Raw genomic sequence first — 15,100 nt, 5'->3', positions numbered from 1 at the left:
ATGTCTGCGGGGCACTCCTGAAGGCTGTGGCTGCCACGGTTAGACCCCAGCCTAGCCCACATGCGCCACAAAGGCCTCACACAGCACCCACAACGCCAGCACCTTGGCTTCTCGGCTTCCCCAACCCTCAACCCTCTCTGAGATGGGGAAAGGAGCCAGCGGGTGTGGAAGCCCCTTCTGTGGCTGCTGCAGCTGGCAGAGAGCTGCTCACACTGAGTCCAGGACAGTTCAGGCTGGTGACCTTGGGTCGAGGTCAGCAACTCATAAGGGCTGACCACTTCATACAGGTGATTCTGTGTAGCCCTGAAGGCTCAAGTGGACCTCGGTTGTCTCGGGCCCTGACTGCCATGATCGAGGTGGAGTCCCTAGGAAAGGCGGAGAGCCGCAGGGCCTGGAGGACAGCCAGGTGGGTGGAGAGCGGGGACCTGTGTTCCAAGTATGGGGACAGCAGAGCAAAGGTTCCAGGGAGGGGAGGCGTGGCCAGGTAGGGACCTCGGGCTGCGGGCTTGAGGTCAAGCGCCGGTCAGAACGTTGGCCCCGGGGCGAGCAGGGGGCGCCCAGGGCTGGGTCAGCATTTAGCCCACGTAAGGGGCTGCGAGTTCCAGAGCGCGGACGCTGAGCAGGGTCTCGCAGGTCCTCGCGGGGGAGGCACGGCGTCCCTCTGCGCTGGGCCGGCTGCGCGCGAGGGGGCACGGACCGCCGGAGACCCACTCGCACGGCCCGAGGCACACGGGGGTCGTCTCCTGGACTCCCGCCCCGGCTCGGGACCCCGCGCTCACGACAGCCCTCGCCGTGCTGCCGCCCGCTCGGAGCGCGGCGGAGGTGGGCGCGCGTTCCGCCGCCGACCTTCCCCGGCTCGGCCTCGGGCGGGACTGGTGAGTCCCCGCCCCGCCCGCGCGCCTCCATTGGCTGAGGCCTCGGAGCCCTTGGAAACCCCGACTACCATTGGCTCCCGCGGCCCCGCCCCACACGCCTCGGCCACCGCCCGCGCAGGAGCTGCGCGTGCGCGGTGTGAGTGCGTGCGTGCGTGTGTGCGCGCGTGTCTGTGTGTGCGTGTCCGCGCGTGCGCGCGCGCGGGGGCGGGCTGACGTGTATGGCCGCGCCACGCTGTGCGCCTCCGCGGCTCCAGTACAGCGAAGCTAGTTCCGGGCGGATCGCCGCGCTCCCCTGGCACACCGGCCCTCGCCGACCCGGGGGGGCGGCGCCCAGCCCCGTCAGACCGTCGCCTCGGCCGCCCGCGCGCTTTCCCGGGGGCGACCCCGCGGCGACGACCGCGGCGGAAGGGGGCGGGGTTCCACTCGCCCCGCCCCCGCGGAGGGATACGGTCGCCGCGGACCAAAAGCCCGGGGCGAGGCGGCCGGGGCGTGTGAGCGGCTCTCTGCGCGCGTGCACGCGGTCCACGCGCGGCTCGGCCCGGGCCCCCTGCGCCGCGCGGACTGCCTCGCCCGAGCGGGTCTCGGCGCTCCCGCTTCGCGCCGCGGCCGCGTCCGTCCGAGGCTCGGGGCCCCGCGCGGCGCCGGGAGGCCGCCCTCTCGCGTCTGCGGCCGCGCGGGGAGCCGGGCCAGGTGAGCGGCGGCGGAGAGCCCGGGTGCCGCGGGCCCGCGCGCCGCTGCCGCCCGCGATGCTGCTCTCCAAGTTCGGCTCCCTGGCGCACCTGTGCGGGCCGGGCGGCGTGGACCACCTCCCGGTGAAGATCCTGCAGCCAGGTAGGCGCGGGGCCGGGGCCGGGGCGGGAGCCGGGGCGCGGGGCCGGGGCCGGGGCGCGGGGCCGGGGCGCGGGGCCGGGGCGCGCCGGGCCGCACCAACCCCGCCCGCGCGCGGTCCCCACAGTGAAGGCGGACAAGGAGAGCTTCGAGAAGCTGTACCAGGTGGGCGCCGTGCTGGGCAGCGGCGGCTTCGGCACCGTCTACGCGGGCAGTCGCCTCGCCGACGGGCTCCCGGTGAGTCGGGCCGCCGGGCGGACCCCCGGATTCTCGCCCGCCGCGCGTGCCGCCGCGTCCCCGCCGGGCCTGACCGTCCGTGTCGCCCCCCCCCCCCAGGTGGCCGTGAAGCACGTGGTGAAGGAGCGGGTGACCGAGTGGGGCAGCATCGTGAGTGCGGGCGCCGTGGGGCGGACGCCAGGGTCGGCGGGGGCGGGCCGCCGCGGCGCGGGGCGCGCTGACCGGCCGCTGTGTCCCCCCAGGGCGGCGCGGCCGTGCCCCTCGAGGTGGTGCTGCTGCGCAAGGTGGGCGCGGCGGGCGGCGCGCGCGGTGTCATCCGCCTGCTGGACTGGTTCGAGCGGCCCGACGGCTTCCTGCTGGTGCTCGAGCGGCCCGAGCCGGCGCAGGACCTCTTCGACTTCATCACGGAGCGCGGCGCCCTGGACGAGCCGCTGGCGCGCCGCTTCTTCGCGCAGGTGCTGGCCGCCGTGCGCCACTGCCACAGCTGCGGGGTCGTGCACCGCGACATCAAGGACGAGAACCTGCTGGTGGACCTGCGCTCGGGCGAGCTGAAGCTCATCGACTTCGGCTCGGGCGCGCTGCTCAAGGACACGGTGTACACCGACTTCGACGGTGAGCGCGCCGCCGGCCGCCGGGGACGCCCGCGGGGGCCGCTGACTGTTGGAGGCCGCGCGCGTGGGGAGCGGGTTCGCGGTGGGGGGGGGGCGGGCTCGAGACCGCCTCCGCCAGCGGGGCTGGGGCGCTGGGGGCCGCGGGCGGGGGCGGGGCGCGGGGGGCCGCGGGCGGGGGCGCGCCGGGAGTGCCCGGGTCTCCCCGTGCGTGGGGCGGACGCTGCGTGCGTGCCGAGCGGGGGCGGCGCCGCAGAGAACCCCGCATTGCGGAGCGCGGGGAAGCCGGGGCTGCCGGCGCCTGCGTCCCCCCGCGCCCCGCCTGCGCTGTCCTTGGGTCACATCTGTTTGTTGTGAAACCCGAGCCCTGGCTCATGTGACCCGCCCCTCCCCCGACCGGGCGGGCCAGCTGGGGAGGCCGCGCCCGCCGGGCTTTTCCAGGGTGATGACGGGCAGGATTTCTGGAGGCCGCTGCCGCCTCGGGGCCGGCCTCCCCGGGGGACTGGGAGGGCGGGGGCGCGGGGGCTCGGCGCTGGTCCCTGGGCGAACGCCCTGACGGCCCCGCGCCCCCGCCCCAGGCACCCGGGTGTACAGCCCCCCGGAGTGGATCCGCTACCACCGCTACCACGGGCGCTCGGCCACGGTGTGGTCTCTGGGCGTGCTGCTCTACGACATGGTGTGCGGGGACATCCCTTTCGAGCAGGATGAGGAGATCCTCCGCGGCCGCCTCTTTTTCCGGAGGAGGGTCTCCCCAGGTGCGTGGCGGGTGCGGGGCTGGCGCTGGGAGCCCGAGGAGCCCGCCCCTTCCTGACCCTGCGCCCCCCTCCCCGCAGAGTGCCAGCAGCTCATTCAGTGGTGTCTGTCCCTGCGCCCCTCGGAGCGGCCCTCGCTGGACCAGATCTCCGCGCACCCCTGGATGCTCGGGGCTGAGGGGGGCCCCGCCGAGAGCTGTGACCTGCGGCTCTGCGCGCTGGATGTGGACGACGGGGCCAGCACCACGTCCAGCAGTGAGAGCTTGTGAGGAGGAGCCCGGGCCTGGCCGGTGGGAGCCAGAGGGACCAGCCCCGCCCGAGCCGGCTGCTGCTTGCGGAAGCAGTGACCTCTGGCGCCGGGCTCTCTTCTTTGCTTTGAGTGCCTTTCCGAACGCTGCTCTCACGGGACTTGGTCCTCTCAAGCTCTGTCTGTCCAAAGACGCCCCGGTCGATGTGAGGTCCGGCCCGGGCCGGGCAGGGGCGGGACCCTGAGACTGTCCCTCTCCTGCGCTGCTCTGGGCGGCTGCCGTGCTGGCCCTCCGCGCCTCCCCCGTCGGACCGTGTGGGACCAGGAGCATGTCCCGTGGCCTCATCTCACCAGGGACGTGGGGTCCCTTGTGCCCACTTCCCGCGCCCGCTTGCCTCCGGTGTTCGTCTGGGCACGTCTGTGCACAAACAATGCAACGGCGGGGCCTCTGCTGTCCGTGCGTGCCCGAGAGTGTGTGCGCCTGCTCTCGTCTGTTTCTGGTCTGACCCCGAGGAGGGCTATTTATTGTCTAATTTATTTGTGGAGGTTCTCTCCTGCCAGCGCCCCCGGCACCTCTGGGCCCGGAGGTGGGGGCATGGCTGTGTGTGGACCTCAGGTCCTGATCCTACCTGTGTCTGTCGAAGATGGACTTGTACAGCGGCTAATTTAAGGGGTGAGGGGGACCCCGCCGCCTGTGGCTCTGCGCCTCGGGGGTGGGGGGAGTGGGGTAGGGGTGGGTTTTAAATTATTGACCTTGTACAGTCTGCTTGTTGGCTCTGGAGGTGGGGGGTGGGGGGACAGAGTCTCAAGCCGTTAATTTATTGTAGCAGCTGTGTTTTTGGGTCCCGGTGTGTGTAGGCATCGAGGATGGGGTTTCTTTCAGTTCACAAGTGAGATGTCCGGAGATCATATTTTTTATACAGTATTTCAATTAAATTGTTTTGTATATAATTTTGTGTTTATTGGGCAGGACGGTTGGGTCAAAGGTCTGGGGAAGGGGCCCCTGAGCAGCCCCCTTCTTGTCACCCCATGATCCCCATCCCCCCACTGCCCCGAGGGCTTTTGCCACCCCTAGTCTGGAGAGTGTGCCTGTGGGTAGTCCTGGGGGGACCTTCTTGCCTCTGTTACTAGAGATGCCCAGAGGTGGGAAGAGAAGGTGGCCTTTGCTCAGGCCACTCAGGGAGAGGGATCTGCACTGTTGGGCAGACGGTTGGAAGGGGTTTTGGAGGATGAGTAGAAGTTTGCCAGGTGGAGGGGTGAGAAGGCATTCCTTGCACACACTACAGGAGTAAGTGGAGCCAGGTGAGGGGCGCGTGCTGGCTGGTGCAGCCTCGGTCTGACCGCTGAAGGGTAAGGTAGCAGGTAGAAGCCACAGCCAGGTCCAGGTGTGGAAATGTGGCCCAGCCCCAGCGCGAAGGGCAGGCTGAGTGGAGGCTTCGGTCAGATCCGGCCCCTCGGGGCCCTCTGCTTGGCGGCTCCTGTGCTGGAGGGGGTGAAGCAGCCGCGGGCCGCAGAGTGGCTGCTCCGGGGCTCGCAGCCCGGAGCCCCTGGAGGCCTGTCACTGGGTCCCACAGCCCCGCCGGTGCCAGCTCCCTGTCCCGTCCACAGAGCACGCGCACCCTCGCCTGCCCCAGTGCCTGCTAATGGGTCCCTGGGGACTCAGAGCGGGATGAAGGAACGTCCCGAGGCCACAAGCGGGGACAGTCTGGAGGAGATGAAGCCCTCGTGTCCGTTGGGTGGGGGTGGCGGGGGACAGGTAGGAGGGCTGCGGCGGGGAGGGGGTGGCTCCTGGCTTGATCTTGGCCCTGCGGGGAGTCAGTGGATGTTTGTGGCCTGCTTGGGGCCTGGGGAGTCTTTCCCGAGGGATCCCCAGGGGTGGCCCCCCTCAGCACAGGCAGATGCATAAAGCAGGGGGGTGTTTGGGGAGACAGTCCACCTGTTCCCCCCCCCACCCCCGCCAGCCTGCTGTGGCTCCTCCCACACCCCTTGCCAGGACAGGGACTCTGGGTAGGAGCCTTGGGCCTCATGGGCTGGGGCTTGGGTGGGGGACTATGCAGGGAGAGTTGAGCCTAGGGCTTCTGCGTCCTCCTCTGGTGACCATGACTCCCAGGTCACTGTGATGCCAGCTCCCCCACCTGCCCTCTGAGGATGCCAGGCTGCTCTTGGCACTGCCCCCTCCCCCTGCATTAGCCTATCCTCACCTGAGCATCCGTCCACCCACGCAGCCGTCCAGCCGTCCCCCGTGGCGCTCACGTCTGGGGGGACCCCGAGGCAAGCGCTTGTGGGAGGGCCAGGACCCTTCACCCTCGGGCGCTCAGAGCTTGCTGCTGGGGCGAGGCCAGGGTCTCTTGGACATGCTGTGGAGGGCCAGTCTCTGGTGCGGATGTGGCGAGGATGCTCGGGAGGGCACAGGGTCATCGAGAGGGCAAGGGGTCACCGTCGGGAGGTTAGCAGGAGGGGCTTGCCCTGTACGGGGAGTGCTGGAGCCCCTGGGGCGCCCACGCCAGGGGACGTTCTGACTTCCCACTCCCTGGGATCATTGAAGGTGGGACGGGATCAGGCTAGCCATGCGGGGACAGTCCCGGGGGTGGCCACTGATGGGCTCGCGGGATGCGGATGCGGATGCTGGGGCCACAGGGTGTCTTTGGCCCCAGATCCAGGGGTGCTGCTGGGGGAAGCCCAGGCCAGTGTGTGTCAGGGTGGTCACGCAGGGAGTGAGCCTGAGGTCCGGCAGAAGATGGGGGGCCGGTACCTACCAGCCCAGGTGGTGTGACCCTGGGCAGAGGGCCCAGTCCCGGGGCAAGAGGGAGAAGACGGGAGAAGGCTGAGAGCGGGCAGCTTGGCCGTCCTCACCCCTTTGGCCTAGCCCTGCGCCCCTCTGTCTCCACGCTGGCCGTACTAGCCTGGGCACCCCAAGCACCAGGGCCATGGGACACTGTGGCCTGCCCAGTCCTGGGCTGGATGCTATGGGCATCCCTCAGGCAAGGGCTCGCAGCCAGGTCATGCTTGGGGAAACTGAGGCCCTCATGTAGATGCTGGAGCATGGCTCCGGCCCCCACTGTGATACCCTCACATGTCAGCGAGCAGCTGAGAGCGAGGCTGGACACTCCCGCTGGGGTGGGCCTGGAGCCGGGGAGGGGGCCTGCATCCAGGACCCCAGCAGTGGGAGCAAGGCTCAGACCACAGGAGAGGCAGAGGGTGTGGCACCCGGTGGGAGGAGCTTTCCTGGCTGGCCAGGTACTGCCATGGGCAGAGCCCCAGGTCTGAGGCACAGGCAGAAAGCCAGAGCTGTGGCTGTGAGCCCTGCCCTGTCCCACCCCTGCCACATGAGCCCCCTGGCTGTTCCCTCTGCATCGGACACCCCCACCCCCTGGCTCTAAGACACAAACCTGGTGCTCGGTCAGGATCCCAGGGACCAGACTGCACCCCCCGGCCTGCCCTTGCCCTAGTCCCCACAGTCAGCACAGGGACCTCTCCTGGTTCCTGCTGGGATCTGGTTGGGGGTGCTCAAGCGCCCCCCATCCTGGGCCCCTCCCACCCCGGAAGGCAGCCTCCAGGGCTACAACACCTCTCATTGGGGGTCCAGGGTCAGGTGAGCTAGGCCAGCCCCAGGGCAGGCCGGTCTCTTGGGCCCGGGACCAGTGGGGCCTGGGGTGGGCCAGCCTCTGACTCCCCACGCCCCCATCTGACACTGTCCCACTTCTGGGTGCAGGGCTTCTGCAGAGTGTGGGGGGCTAGGGAGCTTCCATGGGCCCCTCACCCCTGAGCGGACAGCACTTTGCAGTCCCCGGCATCTGCGGGAGCCCCTCTGCTGGGGAAGGGTCTGTTGCACTCATCAGACCAGTGCTGCCTGAGGGGCCTGTGGGGGGTGGCTAGGGGAGGGGTGTCCGCTAGCATGGACCCTCCTGGGGGTCTGCTGCTGTGGGCCGGGCCCCACCCCCCTGAGGCTGGGATGGTGGCTGTGTGGACGGCTTGGGGCAGCTCCCACTGTCCAACCTCCTCATTTACAATATCTGGGTTCTGTGACTCTCAACGCTCCTTTAGAGTCACTTGGTTGGCTCTGCAGTGTCCCTCCTTCAGGGACGCCCCTGGGGGGGTTGCATGGAATGCAGAAATCATTGTGGCAAGAACCAAAATCCTGAACTGAATCTAGGTCCTGCCTGGGCTCCCCTGGCCCCTTCCCTCCCGGGGCAGCAGGCTACGCCCGTCTGCGGTCCAAGCTTCCAGCGGTTTGCTCGTGGCCAGGCCCTCGGAGGGGAGGTGGGCGCTGACTGCCCACGAGGTGGGGGTGCGGCATCCAGGCCCCTTGCCTACTGGCCTGAGACCCCCCGGCTCCTGGGAAGAGCAGACACGGGTCCAGAACAGCTCCTGCCGTGGTCAGAGACTTAAGTTTCTGCTCTCTGGTGCGGCCCCGAAACAAAACCTTGGCGCGCCTTTGGTGCCAAAGCTTCACGGAAAAGGGAAGTGATCCCTGGCAGGACCCCAGGAGCCCCACCTGCCCCTCCTGGGCCTGCAGAAACCAGCTGGCCAGGGAGCCCCCATGCTCGTGAAGGTCGTGCAAGAAGGAAATGCGATCGGGCCGTTAGGGCCACTCCTGAGGCGGGTAGCAGAGGCCTGGATGGGCAGGGGCTCAGGGAACCCCCGCGCCGCATGGGGTCCCAGGAGGCGTGGGACACGCCTGCACCCCCCCCCCCAGCTGGAGGCACCCTGGGGCCCTCTGGAGAAGGCTTCTGGAGGGACACTGTGTGGACAGTGATGGGCACGGCCAGAGGTCACAAGTAGGCGATGAGCCAGACCTGGAGTCGAGGGATGGCCAGGAACTCACCGGGCCCCCATTCATCTCCTGCCCTGGGCTGTTGCCGAGGGGGTGCAGGAACCCAGCGGAATTGCTAGCCCTGGGGTTTCTCAATGGGCCCTTCCCCTCTCCAGAGGTCTCTGATTGGGGGGTGGCGAGGTTGCCGAGCCTCTAGCACATGACTTGCTGGCCAGCCTTGGCAAAACCCTGAGTTCGATTACACAACTGAGCCCCGGAGTTCCTGGCAGTCAGGCCTATCGGGCTGGGTGGGGGCAGGGCCTGCCCCTCCAGCACAAGTCACTGCCCTCCTGGCCCCGTCAAGGCAGGAAAGCTCTTCCTGGGAGGCTGGGCCCATGTATTGGCCAGAGTAGGATGGGGTGGGATGGGAGAGGTCCATTCCCGGATCAAAGAACAGCAGCCTCCTTTGGGGGAGGGGTCATCCGTACCCAACACTGAATGACCCCAGTGGAGGAGGCTGGGTCGGGGCCCACCAAAGGTCAGAGGCGCCAAATGGGCCCACCCCACCCTATGAGGAGGAGGAGGGTGCCCTGGCGTGGGCTGGACCTCATCTTCCCAGCATGGGACTCAGCAAGGCGAGCTCCCTCTGATCTGGGATCTGGCCCTCTCACCTGTCCTGCCAGGAGGCCACCTGCCCTGATCTGAGGCTCAGGCCCCAGGAGAGGCAAGGAGCCCTGATGTCGCTGGTCCCACCGGGGGAGGGGACCCTCAAGCAGCCCCACCCGCCCCACCTGGGTTGCCCTGAGTGGTGCTCCTTGGGCTCCTCACTGGAAAGCATTGGGTTTGGTGATCCCCCGCCCGACTGGGCACCTTAGGAGCAGGCAGGAGGATTGGGGATGAGAGGTGCTGGCACCCAAGGCCAGGCCCAATGGCTATGTCTCCTCTCCCTTATGGCCCCTAAGGCCCCCGCCATGGCTGGACCCCAAGGGTGAGAAGGTGCTACTCCTGGCAGGCGGTGACCTCTCCGGGTGTCAGATGCCCTTGGCCGTGGGACCCAGAGACTGGGAAGGGCGGGGAGACTCCACGTACCCGGCCAGGGATCCCGGACGCTGGGTGCTGCTCCGGGTGGTGCGATCCTGGAAGCACGAGGATGCCTCGGGACCCTCTACTTCACCATCTTGGGGGCTGGAGGCGAGGGCCATGCTGGGGCCGGGAGCCTGGCAAGGCCTAAATCAGGATTTGGGTCATGGCAGTGCCGGCCCGGCACACCGCCACTCCCTAGGGAGCGCATGGGGAGGGGGTTCTCACTCTCACCCCTCGGAGCACTCCGGAAGAGGCCCAACCCAGACTGCTACCCTTCCCCCATCGGCTGGTTTCTGCTCACCAAGCCTCTCCCGTGAGTGAGCTCAAAGGGCCCTTTGCACTCCAGAGAGAACCAGACATTCCAGATTCCTGGGGGCTCCCCTCTGCCAGAGGGACAGTGACTGGACAAACTGGCACGATAGTGTTCGGGTGTGACCGCGAGATTCCAGGGGTCACCATCAGCCTTTCTGCAGAAGCCAGGGAGAGGGGCTCCGGCAGAGGGGCCATCAGGTGCGAAGGCCCCAAGGCAAAGAGACGAGCCCAGGCCTGTCTCACTCAACAGAGGAACAAGATGGCGGGCACAGGGCGGGGCGGTGGTGGGGGCTGCGGAGTCCCCGGGGCTCTTCCCCAGCTCTGCTCTGTGGCCTGAATCCCCCCCGCCCCCCACCCAACAACCTGCTACACGCAGGGTGAGCTGAGGCCCTGACCAGAACCCCGGGGCAGACTCGGCCTCCCTCCTCCTGCTAGGAGGCAGGGGGCGGGACAGAGCAGGGACGGCCCGCAGGTGCCACAGCCCACAGCGCCCTTCTCAACAAGCCAGAACGGTGGACAGGCGTCCCACTGCCAGGGACCAGATCAGGCCCCTCAGCTTGCCCCAGGGCCCGGGCTAACTCTGGAGTGGGGCAGGAGCTGCTGCGGGTCCCGGAGTCCAGAAAGGGCCAAGAGGACCCATGGGACCACAAAGATGGTGCGTGTGTGCATTTGAGTGTGCGTTGTGAGCAGATCCATGCACATGACCCGTGTGTGTGCTCCTGTGCGGGACCCGGTCTGGGTGGAGTGCGGCCCATCCCCTGCCCTGTCCACTGTGGCTGCCTGGGCTCAGGGCCTGCGGGGCTGGGGAGTAGACAGGAAGGCTGTGTGTGCCCTGGGCCGTGGAGCGAGGTTCTGCCCACTGGGCTGTGCTGGCCCGGGCCGCTCAGCACATGGTGGCCATGACCCATGGACCAGGGCTGGGGCACACAGGCTTGTGGGCCCGTGTGTAGGGATGGCCTGAAGCCCGAGGGTGTTCAAGAACGTCCCTGGGCCACTGGTGCATCCCGGGCCTAGCGGAGCCCACCTTCCGGGAGCCATGGAGGGCATCCAGGTCCTAGGAAGGGGCTTCCCAGAGAGCTGCGATCTGAGCAAGAGGAGATGGTGTCCAGGGGCCAAGGGGACCTGAGGAGTGAGGAGGTGAGGAGGGAGGACATGGGGGCAGGGCATACAGGCCATCGACCAGATCTCAGGGGAGGGGAGGGTGGAGGTGGGTAAGAGACGGACATGGAGGGGCCAGATGCAGGCAACCTGTGGCCAGAGTGGGCCTGGGGGGGTCTTCAGCAGTCGGGCGAGGAGGAGTCCTCCAGGAGCACAGTGGGCTGGGTTCCGGGTGCTTTTGGAGGTAGAAGGTCGGTGGGACCCAAGGAGAGAAGGCCTAGGAGAACCCACTCACACACCCGGGAAGCCCCCCAGGGCACGTACAATGGCTCCCCACCCCCGACTAAAGCCAGCTCTGGCTCAGATCAGTGCACGAGGCTATGCACTGGCCCATGCTGACCTACCCCGACCTGACCTCCTCCTGCCCTGTGCTGAGCGGGGAGCTGGAGGCCTGGGGACAACTGTGGACTCAGAGCCATGGTCCACTGACTTCCCCACCCCCATACCCGGGCCCTATCTCTGGGACATTCTGTCCCTGTTCTCCCTGCACGTGGTCACCAGGCCCTGGCCACTGCCTGCCCGCACCTGACCCCATGCCAGGCTGCAGCCCAAGCTATCGAGAGCTAATGGGCAGATTAGCTGTGGGCACCCCGAGCTGGCCGGCTGGGGCTCTGGTACCGGCAGCTGGGGGGCCGGGGGCAGCGGGGTCTGACCACCCGGCACAGGGAAGCAGGCCAGGCCGCAGGGGAGGACCGGCTAGAGCACTGTCTCCAGGACCATGGGTCCAGCCCGCCGACCCACAGAAAGCCTGGTTCTGGGCTGGCTGACTGCCCTCGCCTGACTCCCTCTTGGGCACAAAGGAGGTGAAGACAGGTCATCCCCAGGTCCAGTGGAGGCCGCCGGGCTTCAGGGAGGAAGACGCTGAGCTGGCGCTAGCCCCCGGTGCGCGCACACTGCCACGTGGGCCACAGTGGCCATCGCCTTTATCCCCGGCCTGCCTCAGTGGCCCCGTCTCTGGAGACCAGGGGGCAGGAGTGGAGGAGTCCCAGCCTGGAGGCAGGTAGGCCCCAGGGCAGAGGGCACTGTGACCCAGTCCTTGGGCCGAAGTCCACCGCCACCCATGCTCCCTCCCCCAGGCCACCATCGTGGATGCTGTGCCTGGACGCTTCCCGGGGGTCACACCTCCTGGGTCCTGCTCCCCACTCCCCTCAGGCCCCCTGTTTCTGCTCCCCTCACACCTGCCATCCACCTGTGTAGCTGCTGGCCTGGTCAGCCACCCTTAGCCTCCTCTCCCACCGGAGCCCAAGTGACAACACATAGGCCGTGCCCACTGGCCCCCACCTGGGGGCCCCCAACCTCCTCAGACCACCCCAGCCCCCTCTGCTCCCACATGGGGAGGCCAGCAGAGAGCAACTGCCCAGGTCTCCGTGCATCTGGGGGAAAGCACCTCCTGGGCCTGGGGTCTCCTCCTGCTGACTACCAGGAGGTCAAGCCCCTAGCGCCAGCCCCCACCCCTTTCCCCTGTGGCCCTCCCCCGCTGGCCAAGGTCTGCGAGGTCCCCACACATGGAGTCCCCTGCACAAGGGCCTCTGTCCAGTGCACAAGAAGGTAGACACACCATGCAGTGTGCATGTGTGTATGTGTGTGTGGTGTGTGTAGTGTGTGTGGGGTGTGCATGGTTGTGTGGTATGAAGTGTGTGTGTGATATGTGTGGTGTGTGTGGTGTGGGGTGTGTGTGTGGGGTGTGTGTGTGGTGTGTGTGTGGTGTGTGTGGGGTGTGTGTGGTGTGGGGTGTGTGTGTAGGGTGTGTGTAGGGTGTGTGTGGGGTGTGTGTGGGGTGTGTGTGGGGTGTGTGTGGGGTGGGGGGTGTGAGGGGTGTGTGAGATGTGTGTGTAGGGTGCGTGTGTATGTGGGAGGTGTGTGTGGTGTATGCGTGCGTGTGTAGGGTGTGTGCGGTGTGTGTGTGGTGTACAGGGTGCGTGTGTGTAAGGTGTGTGGGAGGGGTGTGGTGTGGGGCATGTGTGGGGTGCGTGTGTATGTGTGTGTGTGTGTTCGGTGTCTGGGATGCGGGGTGCAGGGCGTGTGAGATGCGTGTGGCTCCAGGAAGCCGCAGAGTTGGGGGGTCCCACGCAGGCAGGGCGCCCTGGGGCCCGGTCCAGGTCGCCTCCCGCTGGGGGCTGACCACACCTTCTGGGAGAAGCGAATTCCTCACAGGCTCTCTCCGAGCCACCTCCAACTCCGCAGAGAGTTAAGTGGGAAGCTCCAGCGGCCTCGGGAGCCGCTCACGGAGGTGACTCGCGCGCCGTGGGATTCGCCCGCGCTGCACGACTCAAGGACGCTCCCACGCTCGGCGCAGGTGTGCAGCCGCCGCAGGTGTGCAGCCGCCGCAGGTGTGCAGCCGGCGATCCCCTGCCGCGCCGCTCGCGCCCCAGCACCCGCTCTCCCGCGCTCCGCACCTGCCTGCGGGGACCCCCACGGGCGCGGGGTGGGGACGGGGGTGGGGCTGCTGTCGCCGTGTCCCGAGGCTCAGGCCCACGGGTTCGCCGACAGCGCTCGCCGTGGCTGCACCGCGCTGTGCGCATCTGCTCACCAGAGATGGGGTTGGGGTTGTTTTCCGTGTTGGAATAAAGCCGCGGGAGCCCCCACGTGCAAGCTCTTGTGCGCGCGTGTGTCACGGCCCATGGGCAAGCGCGGACGAGTGGAACTTCTGGCCGCATGGCGAGTATGTGCTGACTTCTTGCTTTTCCCGCAGCACCGCGCAGGGACTCCCGCCTTCCACACCCCGGTCCGTGCTTCTCACCGCCCTTCCTTCTGGTCCCAGGCGTCCTGGGGCTCGGAGGTGCTGCGGCACTGACTTTCCATTTGGATTTTCCCAGTAACTAATGATGCTGCACATCTTTCCAAACTGGGAGAGACATTTTACCCAAGAAGATGCCCAACTTCCCCCCTCCTTCCTTGGTTAGATGTCTAGTAACTTTTTTTGCCTATTTTTTTACTTGGTTGTTAGTCTCACTATTACTATTTTTAAATTTCTATTTCTTTTTAATTGTGGTAAAATACACACAAAAATTTTAAGTCTATGTCTTTTTTTTTTTTTAGATTTTATTTATTTATTTGACAGAAAGAGATCGCATGTAAGCAGAGAGGCAGGCAGGCAGGGAGGGGGGAAGCAGGCTCCCTGCTGAGCAGAGAGTCCTATGCGGGGCTTGATCCCAGGACCCTGGGATCACGACCTGAGCTGAAGGCGGAGGCTTAACCCACTGAGTCACCCAGGTGCCCAAAGTCTGTCTTTAAAAAAAAAAATAATTTTTTAATTTTTTATTAACATATAATGTGTTACTAGCCCCAGGGGTACAGGTCTGTGAATCGCCAGGTTTACACACGTCACAGCACTCACCATAGCCCATACCCTCTCCAATGTCCATCACCCAACCACCCTCTCCCTACCTCTCCTCCCTGGCAACACTCAGTTTGTTTTGTGAGATTAAGAGTCTCTCATGGTTTGTCTCCCTCCCGATCCCATCTTGGTTCATTTATTCTTTTCCTACCCCCCAAACCCCCCACGTTGCATCTCCACTTCCTCATATCAGGGAGATCATACGATAATTGTCTTTCTATGATTGACTTATTTAGCTCAGCATAATACCCTCTAGTTCCATCCATGTTGTCACAAAATGGCAAGATTTCATTTCTTTTGATGGCTGCATAGTATTCCATTGTGTATACATACCACATCTTCTTGATCCATTCATCTGTTGATGGACATCTAGGTTCTTTCCATAGTTTGGCTATTGTGGACATTGCTGCTATAAACATTCGGGTGCACGTGCCCCTTCTGATCACTACGTTTGTATCTTTAGGGTAAATACCCAGTAGTAAAATTGCTGGGTCATAGGGTAGCTCTATTGTTAATTTTTTGAGGAACCTCCATGCTGTTTTCCAGAGTGGCTGCACCAGCTTGCATTCCCACCAACAGTGTAGGAGGGTTCCCCTTTCTCCACATCCTCGCCAGCATCTGTCATTTCCTGACTTGTTAATTTTAGCCATTCTGACTGGTGTGAGGTGATATCTCATTGTGGTTTTGATTTGTATTTTCCTGATGCCGAGTGATGTGGAGCACTTTTTCATGTGTCTGTTGGCCATCTGGATGTCTTCTTTGCAGAAATGTCTGTTCATGTCTTCTGCCCATTTCTTGATTGGATTATTTGTTCTTTGGGTGTTGAGTTCTTTATAGATTTCGGATACTAGCCCTTTATCTGATATGTCATTTGCAAGTATCTTCTCCCATTCTGTCAGTTGTCTTTTGG

The 15,100-nt window shown here is 65.5% G+C and overlaps 1 protein-coding gene across 1 annotated transcript; it reads left to right on the top strand.

Moving 5' to 3' along the window:
* The first annotated feature begins 1,347 nt into the window (after positions 1–1,347).
* On the top strand, positions 1,348–4,009 carry PIM3 (Pim-3 proto-oncogene, serine/threonine kinase). Its single transcript, XM_032882743.1, has 6 exons — positions 1,348–1,706; positions 1,831–1,940; positions 2,040–2,090; positions 2,183–2,552; positions 3,127–3,303; positions 3,382–4,009. Exons 1-6 carry the CDS (start codon positions 1,622–1,624, stop codon positions 3,567–3,569), a joined length of 981 nt encoding a protein of 326 aa, XP_032738634.1. The 5' UTR covers positions 1,348–1,621; the 3' UTR covers positions 3,570–4,009.
* The last annotated feature ends 11,091 nt before the right edge of the window (positions 4,010–15,100 follow it).

The sequence above is a fragment of the Lontra canadensis genome, unplaced genomic scaffold (genome assembly GCF_010015895.1).
Source record: "Lontra canadensis isolate GAN:19392208 unplaced genomic scaffold, GSC_riverotter_1.0 scaffold84, whole genome shotgun sequence".
NCBI lineage: Eukaryota > Metazoa > Chordata > Mammalia > Carnivora > Mustelidae > Lontra > Lontra canadensis.
Note: the sequence above shows the minus strand (reverse complement) of the source record. Positions and strands in the feature narration are given on the sequence as shown.

What these genes read in the sequence shown, in the direction of transcription:
- PIM3 (XM_032882743.1), top strand. Translation starts at nt 1,622, where the DNA reads ATGCTGCTCTCCAAGTTCGGCTCCCTGGCGCACCTGTGCGGGCCGGGC. An exon ending in GGTGAAGATCCTGCAGCCAG is followed by an intron (nt 1,707 to 1,830) that starts GTAGGCGCGGGG and finishes CGGTCCCCACAG; the next exon opens with TGAAGGCGGACAAGGAGAGC. An exon ending in TGACCGAGTGGGGCAGCATC is followed by an intron (nt 2,091 to 2,182) that starts GTGAGTGCGGGC and finishes GTGTCCCCCCAG; the next exon opens with GGCGGCGCGGCCGTGCCCCT.